The sequence below is a fragment of the Dermacentor andersoni genome, chromosome 6, assembly GCF_023375885.2.
Source record: "Dermacentor andersoni chromosome 6, qqDerAnde1_hic_scaffold, whole genome shotgun sequence".
NCBI lineage: Eukaryota > Metazoa > Arthropoda > Arachnida > Ixodida > Ixodidae > Dermacentor > Dermacentor andersoni.
This window is the reverse complement of record NC_092819.1, coordinates 52,796,831-52,812,377: the sequence shown is the minus strand read 5'-3', so window position 1 is coordinate 52,812,377 and position 15,547 is coordinate 52,796,831. Positions and strand designations below refer to the sequence as shown.

Below are 15,547 nucleotides of genomic sequence, written 5' to 3'. Positions count from 1 at the left end.
CGTGGCCTAAAATGGTGAGCTCTCGCGCGGCGAAGCGGCACTTCTTGAGGTTGAGTTGGAGGCCAGCGTTCGTTAGACAGGTCAAAACAAGTCTGAGGCGGAGCAGGTGAGTCGGAAAATCAGGCGAGAAAACCACGACATCGTCGAGGTAACACAGACATATGGACCACTTGAGGCCACGCAGCGTGTTGTCCATGAGTCGTTCAAAGGTGGCAGGGGCGTTACAAAGCCCGAACGGCATTACGTTAAATTCATATAAGCCGTCAGGCGTAATGAATGCGGTTTTCTGGCGATCGGCTGCAGCCATCGGTACCTGCCAGTACCCCGAACGCAAGTCAAGGGACGAGAATAATTCTGCTCCCTGAAGACTGTCGAGGGCGTCGTCGATGCGCGGCAAAGGATAGACGTCTTTGCGCGTTACCTTATTTAGCCGACGGTAGTCGACGCAAAAGCGAATAGACCCGTCCTTCTTGCGAACGAGAACGACAGGCGACGCCCAGGGACTGTGCGAAGGTTGAATAACGTCACGGCGCAGCATATCTTCGACTTGGGTGGTAATGACACGACGCTCTTCGGCCGAGACGCGGTAGGGTCGTTGACGTAACGGCTGATGTGAACCGGTGTCAATGTAGTGCTGCACTTCCGACGTGCGGCCCAGGTGAGGTTGTGAAACGTCGAATGAACTTCTAAAGTGGTGCAGGAGATCAAGAAGGTCGGCGCGTTCGGCAGGTGTGAGGGTATCGGCGATGGCACTCGAGAATGCATCCTTGGACGTCTCTTCAAGCGCGGAAATCGAAGACGACTGGCCGGAGTCGACATCAAAAGAGTCTCCGGGGACGTCAACCAAAGACGAAGAGTCGAGGAGTTCCACGATGCCAAGGCATTCACCCACGAGCAATGTAATCGGCGCACAGAGGGGATTGCAGAAGTATATATTGCTACAGCCGCCAGCCATGTCAAGTGTTGCGAAGGGTAGTCGGAGAGATTTACGGCTCATGAAGACGTCGGAAGGTGTGAAGAGGACCGTTGCATCAGTGATGGCATCGCAAGAGACGGGTACGAGAGCGAAGGAGCCAGGTGGAATATCTGTGTCCTCGCGCACGGTAAGTTTAGAAGGGCGGTCACAATCTTCGTGCGAGGGTGCGTCACAAGGAAAAAATTCAACTTCGGCGCGTGCGCAGTCGATCACGGCTTTATGACGGGATAAGAAGTCCCATCCGAGGATGATGTCATGCGAGCAGGTGGGAAGAACAATGCACTCGACTATGTAAACAATGCCGTGAATAAGCACACGTACAGTACAGGCTGCGTGCGGAGTGACGTGCTGAGCGCTTGCCGTATGAAGCGACAGTCCAGAAAGCGGCGTGGTCGCCTTGCGCAGCGAACGGCACAGTTTGGCGGCTATCACAGAAACGGCTGCGCCGGTATCCACAAGAGCAAATGCAGGAACACCTTCTACACTAATTTCGACCACGTTAGCAGGACAGGCGCGAGGACTTGGACAGTTCGAATGGGGCGCAGTTCTTGCCTCGTGAACTGCGACGTTCAGTTTTCCTGGTCAGGTGGTGCGGGTCGCCGACGCATTGGGGAGAGCGAGCGTCGGCGAGGGGATGGCGAGCGACGCGAAGGAAATTCTGGAAGGTCAGCACGAGCATACGGTTGGTGGGAAGGAGTGGCGTATTGGCGAAAGGGCTGGCTGCCGTACTGGAAGGGCCGAGAGGCGCCGCCGAACGCTTGAGGCCGACGTCGGCAATATCGGGCGACGTGTCCAGGAGTACAGCAAGAATAGCAGATGGGACGATTATCAGGCGTCCTCCAAGGATTAGCTCTCGGTGCGGTCCAAGATGCAGCATGGGCTTCCGGTGGCACCGGTTGGGAATGGGTCGCGAAAGACGCAGGCGGAGGCCTGCGTACTGCCTGCGCGTACGTAAGAGGCGCAGCCACAGGCAGGACTGGCTGCGCATAGGTGCGAGGAGTCGCGACAGGCTGCACTGCCAGAGCAGAGTTGAGATTCGTGGCTGCAGGCGGCTGATGGTGTGCGGAAGGGACAACTTGAGCGACCTCTTCGGAGATGAGAGTGCGGAGCGTGTTTGGAAGACTGGAGGTGGGCTCCTGAGTGAAGGGGACTAAAGAAAGTTGGCGGGCAACTTCCTCACGCACGAAGTCCTTGACCCGTTGAAGTAATGAGCATGGGTCGTACATGCTGTCAAGGCTTGCCACCAAGTCGTCGCTGCCCAGAGCACGCCGAGTCAAAGCGCGTTGCTTGCGTAACTCATCATAACTTTGGCATAGGCTGACGACTTCGGACACAGTGCGCGGATTCCTGGCTAGAAGCATCTGGAAAGCGCCGTCATCGATGCCCTTCAGTATATGGTGAATTCGCTCAGCTTCGGGCATTGCCGCGTTGACTCGTTTACACAGGTCCACGACGTCTTCAATGTAGCTCGTGAATGTTTCTGCCGTCTGCTGTGCTCGGGCGCGCAAGCGTTGTTCAGCGCGCAGTTTGCGAACAGCGGGTCGGCCGAACACTTCTGTAAAGGTTGTCTTAAAGATTGACCATGTGGGTAAGTCACTTTCGTGGTTGTGAAACCAGAGTTGGGCAACACCAGCCAGATAAAAGATGACGTGGGTTAACTTCGCTGGATCATCCCACTTGTTGTGCGCGCTCACCCGTTCATATGAAGCCAGCCAGTCTTCTACATCTTCGTCGTCTGCACCGCTGAAGATCTTGGGGTCGCGTTGTCGTGCAACGCCGGTGCAAGTGACGGACTGTGGCGTCGGCGCCGTTTGGGATGAGCTGTCGGTCATGGCGGGCGATAGCGTTCTTGATCGCAGCTCCAGGGTTACAAGCGACGGGGTTTGAGTCCCAGCACCTCCACCAATTGAGAAGAGGTTTATTGGCGGCTCGTAAGGCAAAAGCGCAGCGACCGGGAACGGCGGGACAGCCCGAAGCACTGTCCAAAAAAGGCGACAGTAATCAACAGCGCGAGCGGAGCCGAGCCGCGCGTTGGCGATGTGTCTGTGCCGCGCGGCGCGTCTTCTTCTTCACAGCTCAAATAGGGATCAAGCGTTGCTGTCATTCACATACGATTTCCGCTGATGCCTATCGCGAAGCTTGGCACTCGTCGAGCTCCGACAGTTGTCCGAATTAACCAACGTGCGGCCAAACACATCCGAATTAACGAGTTTGATTGCATTAAATAATGCAAGTGCTTGTAGGGACCAGAGGACGAGTCCGAATTATCCAATTTCACGAGGGTTGAATTAATGAGGTTTTACTATACATGTAGGTCTCAAAGAAAAACTTTTCAGTTGTTATTAAGTGCTCGTCCTGTGTTCCTCACTCGTCTCTGTCCATTCATGCTTTTCGAAGCGATGAATGCTCGCCAACTTGTGATCAAAAGTTTTTATCATGTAGCATGTATGACAACTCAGATGAGTGAAGTGCCATCAGTACAAATAAAAATAGAAAAAAAAAATACAAATTAGAGCATGTCTTGGGCATGGCTGCTTTAAAGACCAGTGTGCAAACCCTGTGCCAGCCCTTCATAAGTTGCCAGATTTCTTTATGCCAGATTTCAAAGCATGTCTGTGTCTCATATGCTAGCATATGTGGAGGCAAAGATAATACTGGCACGTGTACTTGTTTATCAACTGACCAGGTTTCGTCGTCTAACTAATGTTATCGCTCGGCGCAGGACGCACCTGCACGTATCGGAAGTTTCTGGAATGTTATCAATGGTTCTGTCTGTTGTCACCGAACCTTGTGTAATCTGACTGCATGTATGCGCGTCGCGAATGGTGTAGAACTTTCTCGAAGACATGCAGGCACCAGCAATTACTCTGGAACCTTCGATGACTAACATATAAAAGCCGACGCGCTTGACCTGCTCTTCAGATTTTGCCGATCGCCGACCGCGTTCGCCGCTATTGCTGTGCTTTAAGGATAACTTGCTTTTGCGGAGACAAGTGCACCAAATAAAAAGTTTGTTTTTTTGTCATTCACAGTTTACCGCTGTATTATTCACCGTCACTACTACGTGACGATACTCACATTAGTAATTTTAAACTTTCTTTTGTTTCACTTTAAGTTGACTGTACCTCAATCACTGAATACAGTTCAGTACTTCTGAAACATTTTCTTTTTCCGTAGTGTCCGAGCGTACATGCCATTCACACAGCCTTCCTTTGTGCTCACCTGACTTTGGTCTCGTACGTTCCGTAGAAAAGCGTCTGCCTGGAGCACCACTCTGTAAGGACGAATGCCAGAGCTGACTGGCCCGTTGGTCCCGGAACACCAGACAGAAAGTCGAGGACTGCCGACATCTGAGTGTGCACCAGATGCGCAAATACCAGTACCAAACTCTGCAATACAGAGAGAAATCGATTGCGTTGATTTACATTCATGGCTATAGGCCTAGGACGTTCTCGGTTAATTCTGCGGTTTTACGTGCCAAAACAACAACCTGATTATGAGGCACGCTGTAGCGGGGGACTATGAATTCACTTTGACCAACTGGGGTTCTTTAGCGGGCCCCCAATGCACAGTCTACGCGCGTTTTTTCATTTGGCCCCCCATCGAAACGTAGCTGCCGTAGCCAGGATTTGATCTCACGATCTCATGCTTACCAGTACAACGCCATAGCCGCTAAGTCACGGCGGGTAGGGTATTCTAACTACACCGCCTTTTTTTTTTTTTTTTTTTTACTCAAAATAACATGCGTTTACTGTCTTTATCATGTGTCGTCACTCACAAATCCGTCAAATGACTCCTCTAATTCGGACCTGAAAAGTGGGTACATGCATTCAGACTGAAGGGGCCTATGATCTTCTGGTTGTATAACGCCAGCAGCAGAGGGCCGGTCGCGCAGTGCACCATTTTCTGGCCCGTCAAGCTCGTTGGAGACACACCACACCCCTTCAAGGAACGAGCATCTCCCAGCTGTTCACTAACCACTGGCGCACTGTTACTCGGCTTGCGTCGAACCATTGCAGTCACAAAGTTCCGCTGCAAAAGCACTTCACAGTTCTTGTATCATTCTCGGACCCTATTCCAATCGATTGTGAAATGGCGGCCGCCACGTGCAGGTTTTTTCCTTGTTTGCCGGTACACATCGGTAACACCAAAGCAAGCACTGCACACGGAATCCACACAGAGAACCAACACCTCTCACAACTGACGCATCTGACGAAAAAAATGGTGACTGACAAACACGGCGCAGAGAGACGCCTGGCTACAGGGCGCCACTACCAGACCTCGGCACAAGTGCAGCTAAACACTAAATTTTTCGTCCTCACTAAATTACACTGCTTCCTGCAAAAAAGAGCCTGAAGCCAGGCATCTGTTGAAGAAGCATCAAGTGATGAACAGGGTGGAGAAAGGGAGGGTGCAATTGCTCGATAGTTGTCGCCAATTGCAAATCGCTGGAAATGTGGAGAGGAATGCTTGCACGGGTATGGGCGCTTGTTTTGGGTTTAACAACATACTGCTCCCAACATTACACCATTTAAAAGTACCTCAAAAAGTGATCGATCGAGAATAAGGCCCCAGGTAATGATCAAATGTACATAGTTGCTAATTGTAGTACAGCAAATCCTCGTAGTTCGGATTACACGAGAATGAAAAAGATGTCCGAATTAATTGCATGTCACATTATCGAGGGTATCAAGAAAACAATAAACAAATGCTTAATATGTCAACATGAGTTTATCTACTGAACGAACCAGCGAATCCTGCTTCTATTTTGCACAAAAGCATTGCGGAAGCTGTGAAGGCCTCACGACTTCCTTCACAGCGTGGCCGTGCTGCACGTCTGCAGCCGAGAAATGCTTTTCACTACTACACGCACGTCGCGATTATTAGTGTGTTAGCATAGGAGTGCCAAAGTGGAAAAAAAAGGTGTATGTGTGTAAAATGTGGGATGCCGGCCACATGGTAGAAGTGTGTGTGTGCGCAATGCACACACACTTGTACACACATGTTCACCATCGAGTAGAATAGCTGCCAGTATTTTTTTTTTTTTTTTTTGATGCTATCCAATTTAATAATCGATTGGAATTAGCAATTTTCTTTATTACTGTTCTGAATGCCATGCTGTCAATGAAGAATTTGCAGGAGATTGAAACGCTGGTACGTTTTTAGCCAGGTACTTTCTGCCCATTTATTTTTTTGGGCTGATAAAGAAAGCCTGGAAAAATGAAAAACATCACATGGCTGGCCGTCTGCCCGCACCAAAAAGCAGCACCCTCAAACAAGCTCTATAGCAGTTAGCAGAGGTGTGCAAAAAAATCAAAGCAAATAAAAAATAAAAATAAAGGCAACTTATTTCACTAAGTCCCCTATGAATTCACATTACATAAAGGTTTTTCTCTTGTTGAATACGCTTAATCTGCATTCACGGCAGGCAATCTTTAAAACGAAGTACAGTCAAACCTCAATGCTATAACAAAGTTGTACTTGCAGTGATAAACTTCGTTAATTTGAAAATTTCATTAATTCGAGGTTTCCAAGTTTCAGCAGCAAAAACAATTTCACAGATTTCCAGAGCATTCCTGGTGAAATAGTATGTTTTCAGTAAGCACTTGTCAACAAACCGCAAGAAGGTCGAGCCATAATCGCACGATTATGTATGCCAGCAGACGTGATAGAGAACAATGCACCAGCGTGGTTCATGGTATCCAAGACTTGTCTCTGTTGCGCCATGTGGCACGGTAACGCTTGGGTGCCATGGATGATCACATTTAGTGCTCACGGCCATTATCAGATGGCACCCACAAATGAAAAACAAAATTGGAAAGGAATATTGACATTCGTCCTGAGAAAAAAAAAAAAAATGTTGCAGTATTGCAACGAAGGCATAGCGTTGGTGACGATAGCAATGGAACTACTACACGATGTAAGGTTCATAGTGTTATCGGTGTCACGCACGCTCTGGCAAACATGAACACACGTCACTCGATGAACACGAACACTCGCTGTCAGACGCGAGCGACGTGACGTGTCCGAGATGCGAACGGGATTATATGACCGCCAACATTAGGACATGCAGGAACACAATGCACATCAAGGCACCAACCATCTCGGCCCGGCCTTTGTACATGCTGCAGATTACCTCGAAGATACGGCGCGTCGTTGACGTATGGAAAGTCACACGCAGCCACAGCAGGGGTGGATGAGGAGACCCGACTGCTGAGGGAAGGTGCAGATAAGCACGCTTCTCCTGCCCCCTCTCCCCCAACCGTCGTGCATGCTTGATCCCGTTACCGTGCCTGCACCCCGTCCTCGCAGGCCCCTTGCGCTGAAGGAATCGTCAGCTCTCGTGTTTCACCGAGTAGTCCAAGCTGCCGCGCACCTCACGGCCTCTGTAAGTTGTTTACGGTTTACCGCATCTTGGCCCACGTGCTTCAAAAGCGTTTGTCTTTCAAACGCTTCATGCGGAAGGACGCTTGCAAATACTAGCTTCTGCCTTGGCCGTCATTTTTATACTTTTTGCTAGATTACCAGCCCTACAGGCTCCAAGTACATGCTTGAAATGGCTGAAAAGTTAGTGAAGTCGAAAGCGTGTCATGAAATTGCTTTGTTAAATTGCAAAAAAAAAAGAGAGAGAGAGAGAGAGAGAGATACACGGTTTTCAATGAAACTAAGATCAGGAAATTAAAACAGTTCATTAGGAAATTTTGTCCAATCGAGGTTCGTTATATTGAGGTTTGACTGTATAACAAGGTTATATTGAGGTTTGACTGTATAACGAGGAATTCTGAAGGTCTCCAGCGCTTCGTTACAGAGGCGTTTGACTGTAAGTGGTCTGAACTGCACTGAATGCATGTACTGACAAAAGGTCCTCATACAGCTCTGTGCTCTGGGACATCCTCCTGTATATTCCAGTATGATTGCATAAAATAGATGTGCCTACATAAAAGAGATGAAATAAACTGAAACCAAGGCATCCAGTCAACACTATGAAAACCACTTCGTTGCAACAACACCCACCTGAATTACACTCAGTGTCTCACTCTGCTGCAGCTTGCTGAGGACAGCCCGCAGCAGCAGCTCAGTGCCCTCGCCCAGGGACAAGCCCGCTTTCGAAATGACCACCGACACTAGTCGGCCCACAAACATGGCCGCAGACTCTGGTGTCTTGGGGTCCAGAAGATGTTGGGCAACCTTTGAAAATGAAAGAACACCAACTTGAAGCCAGTTTCTCCACTGTTGCAAGGTCTCTTAAAATTTAGCTGTGCTTTTCTGCATTGGTTCTCAACAGTGCTTTGCAAGCTGCCACAGTAGAGTACTGTCAACATCAAACGAAACACGTCTGTTTAGGGCTAACTAAAATGTGTACTTTCGTTTCCACTGCCTCTAGTTCATGAGAATAAAGCGAGAAATCGGACTAGTTGGTGTTTCATTATTCTTGTGATGTGCTGAGTAAAATTGAGCAAGACTCACAACACGATAGGACAAACCAGACAAGGATGGCAAGTCACAACTGTCTTGCCATCCTTGCCTGGCTTGTCCTATTGCGTTATTTGTTTTACTCAGTTTTACTCAGCACATCGCAAGACGAGTTCATGTGATATCGTAAATCTACCTCTTACACTTAGATCAGAGTTTCTATGACCTTTAGCAATCACATGCATAGCAGCATGACACCGCACTTGCGGGTAATTACATATAAGCACTTTAATGTTTCCCTGACACAGAGTATGGCAGTAGTGCGTATCGTGGAAAACACAAATTCAGAAGAAAAACCCAGCAACGGAACTATGTTGTCCGAGTAGTTGCACCTTCAAGGCAGGAACACAAAGCTTCCCATTTTCTCTCAATATTGCAATCACATTTTCTATTGCAATAACGCTACATTTTCATAACAAAAGTGGTTGGCCGCAGATCAGACACTGGATCACCAGAAAAACGAGCACAAAAGAGCTGCCAAATTAAAGAAACTTAGCATGCTGTAAGCATGCACATGAGTGTTCCGACAGCCTTGTGGGTTTCAAAATCGTTGGTTGCAACCTTCTGCCCCTTGAACTGGCTGTTTTAGTCACAAATTAGGGAAACAATCGTCCCCACGCTCCTGGCCAACGAGCACAGCGCCATCGACATGTCATCTGCTACAAGTAGCTTGCATGACACCTACACAGCCTGCCCTACCACAGTAGCGAGTGCAAGAGAACCAACTTATGCAGAGCTGCTTCCTACATGGCATAAAATCAAGAAGCATGGTGCAGGGGGCAGATTAATGCCAGTCAGGAACCATTTCATAAGGAGACTGGTAACAGATTCCTTGCCATAGTACAAGCACTGCATGGGGAACCTAACCAGCAATTATTCATCGAGAAAGTAGACGGTGGCTACCATCACTCCTCTTCAAAACCAAGTTCAGCTTAGTCCAATCTGCCAAGCAGCTGACCCAGGCCAGATTTGTGCAGGATCTACGGCACCTGACTGCTTACATCAAATCGGCAATGACACGCAATGCCAGCTGGACTGCCTTCATTACTAACTAATACCGACTGACTGGACTAGCACAGCAAGCACAGTTAAATTCAACAGATTGGAGGTGACCATCTCGAAATGTTGAATTCTGACCGAAAATTTTCACTTTAGAATGATTTATGTTAAAGGCAAATTATTCGATAAGCTACATTTACAAAAGAAGCTCTGAAGTCCAAATACCCTTAATTCAGTGCCCACCTGCAGCACAAAAGCACTTGACATTAACAAAATAATAACTCCACCTTATCATGCTTCTTACAGGAAGGCATCAAGCAGCCAAAGGTGAAAAAAATAATTATAAATTCTTACCTTGACAATATAGTATAGCCCTGTTTGACCCTGTTCATCTCTCCAGGCAGCAACCTGGTCATATGCAACTGACACATACGCCCGGATACACTCGCCACCATTCTGTAAAGAATGCGCACAAAATAGTCAACTCAAGCATTTTTGCTCAGCAAATCTGCGTTTCAATCTAACTACAAAAACGTTACAACAATGGTCAAAATATGCAGAACAAAATAAAAATATAATGTTGACAGTACAACCACCTTATAGCAAATTGCTAACAATAAATCCTTTCAGGTGTTTATGACTACTCTATGTTTTAATGTGTCAGCATTGGCATGCTCATGTGAACAGAAACCTTGCACATCTGTTGGTTACCTCATGGCATGAGAGAGGAGGAGGAAAGCATGCAACATCACAAATGGAGAGGTGAAACGGAGGGAGAAGGTGAGAAAGGGCGTGTGCAGGAGAGAGAGGGTGATGTAACGTCACACCTTAGGAGCCCACAGGAATACAGGTGGCGTGCGACATCGCGCTTCTGCGCTCACAGCTGGCAGACAGCCAGGGGAAAGGAAACAATCACGCCGTGGCATGCTGCGGCAGATTGCCTGTGGCATTAGACGGCTTCACACATGTCTTGTGAAGGAGTCTTTGGGTACATGTTAAAATGGATGATGTGCCATATATGAGCAGAATGGAAAGTCGTGCTGAGGAACGTCGCCGAAAGAATGAAATAGTACATGTATATGCAGAAATGAAAAAAATGCACAATAGTGAACGCGTGCAATTGATGCAGAATGCAAAGTGGAACATTAGGAGTGAAGTGACATGCATTAGGCATTCTTAAGGAACCTTGTGGAGCTTTTTAGGCATCTTGTTTGTTACTAAGGCTTGCGAAGGGTTAGCGCTAACGCATTTCCGTTAGATCAACCAACTGATCAACTGTTAGGTTTTAATACAGTCGAATTCCATTAATCGAACCCAGGCTGGACCGATGAAACCGACCAAATTATCCAGAGGGTTAAATTAAACAAGATGCGGAAACAATGCCAAAACAGACTACTGATTCAATTGGCAGTATCTGCTCGATTCTAAAGCCCTCTGATCAAACGCATGCCCACTTTTTGTTTCCATTGCAGAAAAATAACGCAGAGGTGACATTAAAGCTCCCAAACAAAGTAGAAACATAACGCACATCCGATTTTTTCAGCAAGAAAAATGGCCAAGGGTTTGGTATGTGTTGCACAGTGGTGACCGGTTTTTTAAAGTCAGCTTTGCCATAATACATCCACATCTGTATTATGCGGTAAAGCATAAGAACGCCCGAAGGTGATTTCGGTTTCGTATCCGATGGCACTATGCAAGCAATTTTGGCTTAATTTTATTGAAGAAAAAAGAAAGGCACGCATTGGAATTTGGTAAGTACCATAATCGAAGATTGTGAGTTAGGGTTATTGCTTAAAAATCTCCCTAAGGCCAGGCTGAAAATAAGCGTTTTCGACGGGAGATGACGTGTGTTCAACCCAATGACTGTGCCCTAGGCTACGCCGAGACAGATGCTGCCACTAAAGGGATACCTATTGGGATCATCATATGGGTAATGTGTGTATGCATTGACTGCTCAAGTTTAAGTGGTCTGGCAAAGGCCAATTTTAGGATTGAAATAACGAAAATTTCAGCCCATAGCAAGGCATGGGCGCCGGCCGGAACATTCAGTCGGAATAAAATTAACCGGAGTCGAAATAATGGAAGTCTATGGTATTATTATTTTTATTATTATTATTCACTAGATGAATCCGTGGCAGCTCCAGATGGTTATTGGTTTACATGGGACACTAAAGTCAAGTTAAGGAGTCGACTAGTGCGCCAAGGTGTCCAAAGCGCCATTTAAGACAAGAACAGCGTTTTCATACATGAGCAAATAATGTAAACGCTAAACAAAATTGGAGTCACCACAACAAAAGCGCCAGCACCAGCTCCCATAACATAACATGTTGCGCTTATATTCAGTAAGTTATTCTCAACTGCAGATAATGAAAATACTAGGTGCTTCTGTTTCATTTCAACATAAAAGAAAATTAAGTTTATTGGACTTTCCTGCCTGAGTATCTACTAATGCCGTTTCATCATACTGCCCTGTCAGCGCTATTTGTAAGACGGTGGCGCATTCTCAGAGCAGACCTCTTACTAAGATCAGGCAGCATTGCCTGAAGGATCACGACCTCCACGATTACCATCACAGCCCGTTTCAAAAAACATCAAAGCCCAAGTCAAGAAAACGCGATGATATGCCTGATGCAGGGATGGAAGCGGCCAAGGAAGCTTTGGAGCAGCTCTAGGAGCAGCAAATTTTGCACTTTGGAGCAGGTTTGGAACATGAAATGTCTGTTTTGGAGCAGTATAAATACACATTTCGGAGCAGCTTGGTAAAGGTCAATATGAGTAAAATGCAGGCATACGGTGAAAAGATGTCCTTTCCTTATTCAACTTTGCAGAACACTATTAGGTTACGGCAGATCAGTTCCCGCGGAAGCCTGCAAGGCGGGCAAAATTCATGGCAGGGAAAAATTGTCATCCACATGACTGTAGCATGAAGCGACAGGGAAGCCCATACAAGTTTCTCAGAAACCGCCATAATATTACATGCTGGGTGTGCCAACTAAATGTGGCACATAAAAAAAAAATAACAGAGGGCTTTCCGTTCATAGGCTTGTGTTATGCCAGTCATTTTTTTTCTTTTTCAAGCAGTTAAAATTTAATTTTAACGAACTAACATTTATTACCTTACTTATTCAATAAGGTGCCAATGCAAAATGCTGTGGAATAGGTCAAGAAATGACCGATAACAACGTATATAGCCTAGGTCTCGTGCGGTCCTTCTTTCTCTAGAGAAAAAAGAAAAAAAAGAAGAAAAGAAAAAGGGAAAAAAAGGAAACAGAGAAAGCCTGCGATATATATATATATTTTTTTAATCCACGCGGCAACGCGTGCCCGCACCAGTAATATAAGCGGTCTCAAACGTAAACATCATCAGTGCAATGTGTATATTACGAACGTGCAAACCTGGGTCACGGTCTAGGTAACAGTTCGGAAAGCGAACCGTTACGAGATCGCGCTACTTCGCGTGTGATAAGGAGCGAAGATGCGCGCCTAAAAACTGATGAAGCGGGAAGAAAGAAGTGCAGCCGCTCGTTTTCACTGCCACTTTTTGACGACGTTTGCGCAGATTGATGCAATCTTTGGAGCGCAGAAGCGTTGTCATGGTCCCAACATTTTTTTCTTTGTTCTTTTCCATTTACTTTACGGCCTTTCTTTCTCGTTAAAAAAAGGTCCTCGCGAATCCTAGTTTTTTTTTTTTACTTTTTAAGGCCGTTATCGGTCATTTGTCAGCTTCATTCACAACATTTTTATCGAGATCTCATCGATTAGGCAAATTTATAAATTCAAATAACTAAACGCATTCGTGCACAATGAACGAGAAATATTAACAGTGGCCACCATGAACAACACCCACCAAGGTACAATGAACGCCGTTAGCGTAGTTCCCTCTGGTAATTTTTAGTTCTCGGCGACCTCCAGTCAAGACAGAAGAATACCGCAGAATAAATGTGAAATGACGTACTGGTCATTTCACGTTTGCCAGTATTTCACATCGCTCGCCGAGAAAATGCTTTAAGATGTTTTTGAAAGCAACACAGGGATAAAAAATGTTTACTGGCTTTCCGGTCTGCCTCTTCGAGCAATATTTTGAATAAGATCAATTATTCTGAATTATTAGCGGTTTCTCTACTGGCGACACAAACAACCGCCGATATTTCGTGCGCCGAACATTGGTTTATTAAAATTCTTGCACTCGATCTGTACAAGTCGCGTCGTGAACAGCGTTGCCGCGAATGCTATTTGGGAGGTTTGCGGTTTCGCCGAACGTTTAATTCCGACCACAATTTGGCCGCTGAGGTTGACCAAAAATGCGACCTTACACCCTCGGCTTGTGTTCTGAAGTGGCAAGATCCTGATTTTGACTGGTGTGGCCTGGCATACAATAGTGTAGCCTGAGTGCAAATTTGAGTAACGATTACCTTTGCCGTTGGTTACCTGTGACCAAGAAGTTTCGCAAAAGCAAGCAGATCCTTTGTCGGCGTGCCGCACTATCGTACCGGTAAGCGGACGTGGTGCACGCGTGAAATAGATTTATGACGTCAGACGCGCGGCGTTCGTCCTTAAGCGACGCAGTTGTACCATAGGGCACAATATCGAGTGCTAAAATCTATAATGAATCTGATGAACTACACAGTAAGGAGACTGCACGACCTTATTCATTCAGCGAGGCTTTCCTTCCCTACCACCCGATGAAATGAGCGCCAATTCAAATGATGTTTAGCTGGGGCACATATGTGCAAATACGTAACACTTTTATAAAACCTTCGTAATGCCTTGTATAGCACATAACGGTTTTCATTTTCATTTATGGCCCACTTACAATTATGCCACCAAACGAACCCACACTCCGAAGGCGCCGACGCTGAAACGGATTGTTTAGGTTCGGATTGAAGGGCTAAGCGATAGCCAATGCACGTCTATGGGCTTATATGGGCTGTGTGGTTGCCACTGAACAAGCACATCCTGTTAAATTTGGCAATTTCGTTGGAAATGAGTGTTTTGGCGCAGTTTGGTGCAGCTCGATGGTTCGGCGCAAGAGGGCGCATTTGGCGCAGCACTTCCATCCCTGCTGATGTACCAAAACAGTGGATTGCAATTTGGATGCAATTTGCACACTTATGTGTCTCTTTCAAGACGCTGTCAAAAATGATTAATACTGACAGCACAGCACACGGCAACCTTGTGTGGAAGACTTCTACTTTCTCACTGCAACATATTCTGCTTTATATTTTAAAAGCATTAGGTAGTTCAAAATTTGATCATTCCTTTTCTAGGTTTTCTTAGTAAGGTTATCTTTATTTTAACCAAGCAGAAATGAATAGCTGTTGCCAGCATACAGTGACAAGGATGCTTCGAACACTTGTGGGCAGACAACGGCCAAGTACATACCTGCAATGTCGAATTGTCATCTGTCTGCATGACGCACTGCACAACCATGGGAAATGCTTGTGTAATGAGGGGCTCCGCAAGGGGTGGTGCACTGCTACGGACGATTGTCTGGAGAACGTCCAACGAAACCTGAAAATAGATGTAAGCCAGAAGGTAATGAAATGCCAGACTAGGTACTTCGAAAGGAACAACTCTCACGTTCACACCTACAAAAGATGCACAGGCAAGCCTGCGCCCCCCCTAACCGTTCGAGGGTCAATGATGTAAATATACGGTGACGCAAACGAAGTCTGAAATGGTTGCTGCCGTATATTTATGGCGCCGTCTGTACACTTAAAAAGCGCGCCAATTTCCTAACTTTTTTCTTTTCTGTTATGTGCTGCCATTATGTGGGAATACAGGGAATTTTTTTCGCACGCCTCCCTCTCTTGGTTTTCATTGCATGGTTTGTTTTAGAGCTAGTTTGCTCCCACGCGTCTATATACTACCGCTCGCGCATTGGCGCGCGCGCGGGCAGATGGCGGTTTGGACTTTGTTCCATGGGCAGTTTCGGCTTCTTGCGCTAGCAAAACTGATGGCTATCTCGTTACCAATCGCTCAAAGGGGCGACTGCTTGTTTCTCGTTCGTTTAGTGCTCATAAGGGTGTGCATAGGAATGATGCCGCCGTGCATGCGTTTCCATTGCTTTTCATTTTTTTTTTTTTTTTGAGACGTGAA

General features: G+C 46.6%; 1 protein-coding gene across 1 annotated transcript in view; it reads right to left on the bottom strand.

The window, feature by feature from the left end:
- Ipo9 (Importin 9) overlaps window positions 1–15,547 on the bottom strand; it is a 61,144-nt gene that overhangs the window by 12,288 nt on the left and 33,309 nt on the right. The window contains exons 18-21 of the mRNA XM_050171730.3: window positions 14,831–14,959; window positions 9,803–9,904; window positions 7,991–8,164; window positions 4,199–4,365 (exon numbers count right to left, since the gene is read on the bottom strand). Of these exons, the coding sequence (XP_050027687.2) occupies window positions 4,199–4,365; window positions 7,991–8,164; window positions 9,803–9,904; window positions 14,831–14,959 (572 nt within the window). The remainder of the gene's footprint in view (window positions 1–4,198; window positions 4,366–7,990; window positions 8,165–9,802; window positions 9,905–14,830; window positions 14,960–15,547) is intronic.